Source organism: Saccostrea cucullata, unplaced genomic scaffold, assembly GCF_032062105.1.
Source record: "Saccostrea cucullata isolate Sc308-1 unplaced genomic scaffold, CSIRO_AGI_Scuc_v1 ctg7362, whole genome shotgun sequence".
NCBI lineage: Eukaryota > Metazoa > Mollusca > Bivalvia > Ostreida > Ostreidae > Saccostrea > Saccostrea cuccullata.
Genome location: NW_026933129.1, coordinates 30,956 through 39,762, shown reverse-complemented (window position 1 = coordinate 39,762; position 8,807 = coordinate 30,956). Strand labels below are relative to the sequence as shown.

The window sequence follows — 8,807 nt, the reverse complement described above, 5'->3', positions numbered from 1 at the left end:
ATATCACTGAAAGTCTTCATAAATATTGCTAGATTAATCTGTATTGACGCACTGAATTTTGTGGAAACTCGCCCATTTCCCCTGGAATTATTATATTTCTTATCTGAAATTATTATATTTTTTATAATATCAACACTGTATTTATTTTCACCATTATTAATAATTGATATTATTTCCTTATTCATAAAACAATTGTTTTTGTTCTTCTATGTACATGTATGTATTATTGTAAAATTTTGTCTTTTAAAAATAAAAATGCTATATAGGCCTATAACAAACTATTCTGACCAAAATTTCACTATACATGAGAAATTAAGAGCAACTATATATTCTTGTATAGATACAAGAAGCATTCGGTATAAATAATTAAATCAGGACAGTTATCATGACGATTAGTTGTTAGTTTCACATCGATGATTTTCTTTTGTATAGGGCCTATCTTCTAAATATAAAAACAATTCAAAAGATGTGAGCTGACCTATTTGATGAATGTGAAAATAAAATTGATTTTTTTTTATTTATTATGAAATTGATTTAATAATAAATAGGTTAATTAATACGATTTCGTTTCAAAATAATTAGAAACATTTGATCTTCTTTTTCCTCCCTGTATGTTACCGTTCCTTTCTAATTACAGAAAGGAGCCATATTGACCACTTAGCCAAAAGAATATTTACTCGACTATCATAATTATATGCATCTCTCGATCTATTCTACGATCTACAGTTTCTCGTAAACAGCCAGTGAACCGAAATGACAGCAAATCTAAAGGAATTAAATGACATGAATTTTTATCTTAATGTTTTTTTTAATTTTTATTTTGCTTTACTTTATATTCTAATGTAAACAAACTATCTAAATATGTTATTCCCATTAATATTAATATATATTGATCGTGAGCTAGTAAGACAATGAGCATGATATATTTTCAAGAAAATTATATGAAGGTATTTAGTTCTATATATATCTATATAAATATAAACTTTACATTTTTTTCATGTAAAAAAATAATAAAACTGCATTTAATGAAAGCCAATTAAAAAGGACCATCAAATTTTTCATAACAAAATAAAAAGGAATCCTTTTGGTGCCTCAGATATAAATAATAAAGAAAAGTCTAGATCGTTTCAGCGTTTTCTGCGACGCACTGTTTTAATTTTATTCCACGACGCAGATCACAGGATTGTTTGTAAACAAACAGGCTGTGCATGTTTTCACGCTTGCGTTAAAAGAATGAAGGAAGAAGGAAATAGGTCAGTATTGTTTGGGTTAGTGATCAGATCATCATGCAAAGCTTAAAATGTATTGGGAATTATCTAATGCGGGAATTATCACTCAGTAAAGTACACCATTTCACGAATTCGTCGAAGGTAACTATTATATATGATATAAATTTTAGAACATATGAATTGACAATGTAAAAACTGCCATTAATAGATTGGTATACCGGTGGATATTATCATTTTTACCGTGGAGATAATAAAATTGACGAATTAGCAGGCGGGCTGTAAATGTAACATGCGACAAACTAAACGACAAAGATATTATACAAAGGAACTGCAAAAAATCTGCAAAACCTGCTTGATTTTGTTTTAAAAATTCGAAAAATTCTACAGTATTAAAAAAAACCCCAGTTTTTGGGTTGAAACTACTAAAAATGGCTTTATTGTTAATTACTTGCCTAAGTCTTTATATTTAATTTATTCATTTTTTTTTTTTGGAAAAAAAGGTTTCTCAAAAATCTGCAATCATTTTTAGGATGTCAAATATTCCAACTCAAGTTCCCACCAATATCCAATATTTCTCTTGTTTGGAACATTTTCATGTGTTTTTATTAATCTTCAGTTTTAGTCAGCATTAGTCTTATTTCTTCACACGTCAAAGTATTACTTTTTCAGGTTTTATTTTCGTCCTGTTCAAACTGCAGAAACAAAGGTTCCAGTGTTTCCAAAGAATTTATGCTCCCAGGTAGGTAACCTTGCCGAGTAGTTCATGATAATTGATCGTTCATCAGGTAGGAAAATATTCACTTGTTTAAAATGAGAATAGAACACATATAATAAGTCTGAAAACCACTGTACATGTTAAACTTGAATTAGTATGCATTAATTTTTAGGTCACCTGAGTAAACTCAGGTGACCTATTGCTATCTGTTTTCGTCCATCGTCGTGCGTCGTGCGTTAACATTTGAACATTTTCAGCTTCTTCTCTGCAACCACTGAACCAATTTCAACCAAATTTGGCCTAAAGCATCTATGGGTGAAGGGGAACAAAAATTATGAATTTCTTGATCCCTGCCCCCCTGGGGCCTGAGGGGTGGGGCCAAAACCACTAAAATTAATGCAATCTTTAAAAATCTTCTTCTTTACTCCTGGACATCAAGCAGTCAAACTGTTTGCATGATTGTAATCCGCAATGAGTCCTCTACCAAAATTGTGAAATTCATGGCCCTGGGGTCAGGGGTTCTAGTGCTAGGGCGGGGCTAAATAAGTAGGTAGTGAAAATGCATTATTTCCTTGAAAATCTTCTTCTCTGCTCCTGGGTATTAAATAAATCAACTAAGCACATAGTTATGACGAGCAAGAGTGCCACTACCAAAATTGTGAATTTTATGGCCCCAGGGTCAGGGGTTCTAGTGTTAGGGCGGGGCTCTATAGATTATATAGTGAAAATACATGAATTCTTTGAAAATCTTTTCTGCTCCTGGTTATCAAATAAACTAACTAAGTGCATAGTTATGATGAGCAAGAGTGCCTCTACCAAAATTGTGAATTTTATGACCCCAGGGTCAGGGATTCTGGTGTTAGGGTGGGGCTCTATTGATTATATAGTGAAAATACATGAATTCTTTGAAAATCTTCTTTTCTGCTCCTGGGTATTAAATAAACTATCTAAGTGCATAGTTATGACGAGCAAGAGTGCCTCTACCAAAATTGTGAATTTCATGGCCCCAGGGTCAGGGGTTCTGGTGTTAGGGTGGGGCTCTATTGATTATATAGTGAAAATACATGAATTCTTTGAAAATCATCTTTTCTGCTCCTGGGTATTAAATAAACTAAGTAAGTGCATAGTTATGATGAGCAAGGGTGCCTCTGCCAAAATAATGAATTTTATGGTCCCAGGGTCAGGGGTTCTGGTGTTAGGGTGGGACGTATTGATTATATAGTGAAAATACAAGAATTCTTTGAAAATCTTCTTCTCTGCTCCTAGGAATTAAATGAACTAACTAAGTACATACTGTAAAAGCACAAATATTCGTGGGGGATTAAATTTCGTTTATTTCGTTGTTAACAATTATCAACGAAATTAAATCCCACACGAAATTTTATATGACTATATATTGAATAGGGTTACTTTCAAAACAACGAAATTAAATCCACACGAAAGTATTCTAGATGACAAAACAACGAAATTTTATCCCCACGAAAATTTGTGCTTCTACAGTAGTTATAATGAGCAAGAATGCCTCTTCCAAAATTGTGAATTTTATAGCCCCAGGGTCAGGGGTTCTAGTGTTAGGGCGGGGCTCTATTGATTATATAGTGAAAATACATTGAATCTTTGAAAATTTTCTTCTCTGCTCCAGGGTATTAAGCAGATGAACTACCTGTATAGTTATGCTGGACAAGGGCCCATATCTTCCAGAATTGTGAATTTCAAGGCCCCAGGGTCAGGGGTACCATAGAAGGGGGGGGGCTGTACTTATATACTGAAAATGAATGAATGGTTTGAAATCTGCTCCTTGGTATTAATCAAATATCAAGGCCTAAGGGTCAGGGGTTCATGTGTGGTAGGGGCACCACTGATTATTGCTGAATATTATTGATTAGTTAAAATGCATTTTTTGTTCCCTTACCCTTCATATGGGTATTCAGTAAACAAACTAAGCAACTGCTAAGTGTACATGTATTGTTATGATGATCAATGGTGCCTCTTTCAAAATTGTGAATGCCATAGCATCTGGTTTAAAACATGAATCAAATTCAATCACTGGAAAGTTGATGCATAATGCTCAGGTGACCTATAAGGCCCATGGGCCTCTTGTTATTTTTATATTTTTGCATATTCCCAAATCATTAAGAAGTTCTCGAATATTTAAAGTGTAAATTGTTTAAATTTGCATCCTATATAAGGACAATCTACACATTCTTTAAAAAAAACATTTTTAACAAATTCATTTAAGCGAAGTTTATTGCAATGCTAAGTTGCAAGAAATTCATTTGGAAGTAATTTTTGATTTGCTCTTTCACATGGTATTTACATTTCAATTTATAAAGAATCTATTCTAAATTAAAATTGTTCTTTATATACATAAGTAACAATATTTTTTTTTTGAATGTCTGAAAACCTATTAGTATATTATGATATAAAAATGTAAATTGTTCATTGAAAATTTCATAGTTGGTGCATTTATTTAAATTCATTAAATTTTTGACAATGAACATAATCTATTATAATTTTTTCCAATATGATAAGATTTTAAATTATAATACTTAAAGAAACTAGCAAGCAAGTATATTTTTAAAATTAATCATTCAAGGTGTATAGAATAAGTGGAGATAACGATCAATATTTAAACTCAAAAGTCAATTTGACATGAGAAAATAGGACCGTAGAAAACATATACCTCCAAAACATGAAAATTGGAATCAGGTGCCCTGGAGGAGCGAGCATTCCCCTGCCGATGGGTTACAATCGTCGTGTGCTCCTTGTCATATTCAGAGGGGGAAATTCTTCCAATATTCAATATGTAAATAATGGCTTAACAAAAAGTATGAAAAATGTCAGTCAGCATTTAATTAACCCAATGATAAATTGTAATCGCTGACATTGTGATTGCATCGACCATATAACTTACAAAATGAAGACTTTAAACGAGAAGATTGATATTCTTGTTTCGGTATATATATTTTAAAGATTTTTTTTTTGTACAAAACTGGTGGGTTTTAGAATCTGATAGGTTATTTTTATGAAAACACATCCTTACGTTTAAAGCACAAATTTTCAAAGTTGTCCTTTTATCAAGTCGTATAATGGTAAATAAATCTTTATCATTAGCAGAGGATCTAGACTGCCTCAGCGTAGACTTTTCCTTCCAGGATTACGACTCAGACCGATATTCACCAACTATAAGGAACCAGAACGAAGAATTCCTACGCGAGATTTCCGCAATTAAACCGGAAGTGATCTTCGTCGACCACATCCAGGAGAGTCAATATTTGATGCAGACTAAAGGCACGTTAAGAACCTTAGGATATACAGGGCATCTCAGTGGACTTAAAAAAGGAAGGGGACGAGGCATTTTTGTTAGAAAGGACATTGCTGAAAGCATGCATGATGCACATGTGTCTGATAACATTGCCAAAATGTTTAATCCTAGATAGCGTTTATGGAGTGTGAAATGGACATTGCAATAACATTTCAATAAAAATGTGATATGCATTACATGTACATATACTTATGAATATAATTATTTGATATAAAGAGGAATATTTATATCAATTTAGATTTTTTAATCTATGCACGACGATTTTTTTTGTAAAAACATTTTAATGAAATATTTCACTTGTTCTTTCATGGTTTTTAATTTTTAAATAAAATCATGAAAACATTTCTTTGCGTTTTTTGAGTTAAAATGGGGAACACATTACTTGATACCACATATAGTTCTAAGGTGAAAATTTCATGAGGTAAAGGCCGGAATCCTCATACCTGTATTGTTTTGATTACTTTCACTGGGAACTATTTAAGGGGATCATTATAAGCAAGTCTGAGCAGCGTATGTGTTATTTTTTTTAAAGTTCGGATCAAACAAAAAATGTTTGCATCCCCCCCCCAAAAAAACTAGAATTGTTCACACATTTTGAGACGCTACTATGCTAATCGGGGGCCAATCTCTCACCAGAGGGCGTATACGCTTTCGCTACAACAGTGTAAGTGGGAGCGTAGCGGGAACGATAACTCTGGATAGAGATTGATCGGGGGCTTCAAATTAACCCTTGTAATAACCCATGTTGGATTTGAGCAGTGAAGGACTTTTTTAGCCAGCGTTACACGTAACTGCGATGCTGTACCTCAGTTTATACGCCTTCTCCGAGGGAAAGGTTTCCAAGTTTTGTGGAGGAATTTAAACGAGCAATGTAAGGATAGTCTTCTAGCTTACTCAGTGATACGAAATGAGATGCTTTTATCACTGTACAAAGCAGACATCATTTTTGTGACTCTGACATCATTGATAGTTGTAGCCGACATTTAGATTTATGATTGAAAAAAGTATTATCAATCAATAATACTTTTTATATTCATATGTCGACACGATATATCCCAGTACGCATAAATTTAAAAATACCACTGTTCTGTGTTATGCAGAGATACTTTACTAGAAAAAATGCTAATGCTAACAACACAGCTTGGTGATAAACGTGATGACTTTTCAATCGTCAACTTTCTTTTCTTATGCAGCAATATACCAGAATCAAAGCATACGAGGCTTAATGCAGTTGATTCATATGCAAGATCATTGTCTTCGTATAAAAAATTCAAAGATGTATGTTGATGAAACAAGAATATATAACAGTCTCGTTTAAGGTCATTATTCTGAAAGTTCTTTGGTATAAACAATGTCCTTGTCAACAAATACACATACACGAGGGTTGATTCAACAGGCATAATCATGATAAAAAGTAATAATGCAACAATATTGGAAAATTACACCACTTTCAAATTACCAATAAGGCCACACAAGTTTTCTGAAAATGGATAGTTGTGAAACCCAGGGGAAGACTTCGACCTAACGTCAAGTTAGATAAGTCACGTCACATTATAGAAGCATCTCATCCTAATGTCCAACTTGAGTACGTAATTCTACAAAATTACACTAAGTTTTTTGCTTTTTATTTTAGTATTGTATTACTTGTTATTTTTAATGCAAACTCTAAAGAAATGCATTGTATGTTTAATGTGTATTGTACATAGATAAAGATAGCCATATTTATTTCAAATATAAAAAAAAACATTTTCTGTCTTTATGTGCAGGAGAATGCTTTACGTATGTACAATTTCTAAAACGAGATAAAGTGTAGACAAATAAAAAGATGAAACAAGAATAATGGTTTTTTCAGCAAAAACAATTCATTAAGTTAAACGCTGATTGACGTATTTCATACTAATTGTTTCATTATTGTTTACACACTGATGACAGATTCTCCAACTATTTCCTGATCATATGACGATGAGAACACAGCTGGTGAAGTAGTCCGTCAGAGGATGATCTCTCCTCCATGCATGGCACCTGATCACATTTCTCCTGCTATGGAGGTCCGTGTTTGCTCTGCTCCCATTTTGTATTGTTTTATGGAATATATATCTATATATTTCATCTCTATTATATTCTTTTTACATCAAGTGAAGTAAACTTATAAATCCTAGATAAACATTTCACTGAATTTTGTTTTCAACTTTAGAGAGTTAATAAAAACAATTATGCAGAATTTTGAGTTTGAAGCGTTGGGTAAGATAGAATAATTATACTATAAAAGTAAATCTGTTCAGTTTGTTAATGTATATCACTTAAATACACTTTATATTTTGAATTAAAATCAGGCAAAATTGCTCTGTCTGAAAAGAACACTGCAAATTCAAAAATATTTGTAGATGACCTAGAGCTTAAATTCTTATTTGTTTTCTTTTATCATATAATGAAATAAGGTATTTTTGTGTAGCTTTATAACAGTGTTAATTAGTATTACTACGGGATTTAGGCGGAAATGGTATGCCATTCATTGCAAGTTATTACATCCTCTCTCTCTCTCTCTCTGATTCTTGAAAGAAATCTGCATTGTTCCAAACATAATCTAATTACCCTAACCCTAAATCGAGAAAGAAAAAAGTCGCTTTATATTATATTAAAAGCTTATAGATTCTTTTTACATAAAAATATCCCTTCCTCTTTCGATTTGAAATCCCACTGATCAAATTGATAAATAATCGCTACCATTTCTTGGTAATTATTTTTTCTATAAAAACGTAAACAAGAATGTATAAAATTTGAACAGGATATCTAGTCAAAAAAGAACTCATTGATATTTCCTTATTTTAAGAATAATTTGAGAAGACAGAACTAAGATTAAAATGTTTTGAACAGTGTATAAAAATATAAACTGATAACAGTGCATAAATGCTGTTGGTAAGTGTCGATAAGTTGGGCAATGCCCCGGTTACAGCTCATCATAATGTCCCGTAACTGTCCAAGTCGTTCCGTATGCGCCATTTGTCTCAATACTTTGTATTATAATGATAGTGAAGAGGAAAGTAGTATTAAGTTGTGTACAATTAAATTAGAAAGGTGTAAGCATGAATTTCATATGCAATGCATGATGAGGTGGATTGATACAATTAATATTCATAGATATGATGATAGTTGTCTTTGTCCGTATTGTAGGACCGTTCTGACGATTAAAGAGGCGATGTCCTTAAATCAGCATAGGTATAAGATAAGCTGATCGGGTGTTGTCTACTATTTTTCCATCTAATTCACATTCTGTGTTTTATCAATAATTGCTAGATATACGAAATCCCACTGAGAAAATTCTAAATCCTTAAATGTTTTATCATAACATGCATAAGTAAATATTTTTTTTCAAGACGAGCGGTTTATAAGGATTACACTTCTTTTCATTTTTCGCTTCGTGATCGGGAGGCCCGAGTTCGATTCTCATTCGCTGCACCGGGTCATACCTAAGAAGTAAACATAAGTAGTGATTGTTTCTTTGCCAAGCGCTCGGCACTAGAAGTGAAAGTCACGAGTA

The 8,807-nt window shown here is 32.5% G+C and overlaps 1 protein-coding gene across 2 annotated transcripts; it reads left to right on the top strand.

Moving 5' to 3' along the window:
- Positions 1 to 1,219: 1,219 nt before the first annotated feature.
- Positions 1,220 to 5,613, top strand: LOC134237303 (uncharacterized). 2 transcript variants are annotated; one of them, XM_062719400.1, is made up of 3 exons: positions 1,220 to 1,370; positions 1,899 to 1,968; positions 5,062 to 5,613. In XM_062719400.1, exons 1-3 carry the CDS (start codon positions 1,287 to 1,289, stop codon positions 5,382 to 5,384), a joined length of 477 nt encoding a protein of 158 aa, XP_062575384.1. In that variant the 5' UTR covers positions 1,220 to 1,286; the 3' UTR covers positions 5,385 to 5,613. The 2 variants fall into 2 exon arrangements, with proteins under 2 accessions (XP_062575384.1, XP_062575383.1); XM_062719399.1 differs by having other exon boundaries at positions 5,059 to 5,613.
- Positions 5,614 to 8,807: the final 3,194 nt, after the last annotated feature.

Coding starts and splice junctions, on each gene's coding strand:
- LOC134237303 (XM_062719399.1), top strand. CDS start 1,287: ATGCAAAGCTTAAAATGTATTGGGAATTATCTAATGCGGGAATTATCA. Junction 1,371..1,898: donor ATTTCACGAATTCGTCGAAG/GTAACTATTATA, acceptor TTACTTTTTCAG/GTTTTATTTTCGTCCTGTTC. Junction 1,969..5,058: donor CAAAGAATTTATGCTCCCAG/GTAGGTAACCTT, acceptor CTTTATCATTAG/CAGAGGATCTAGACTGCCTC.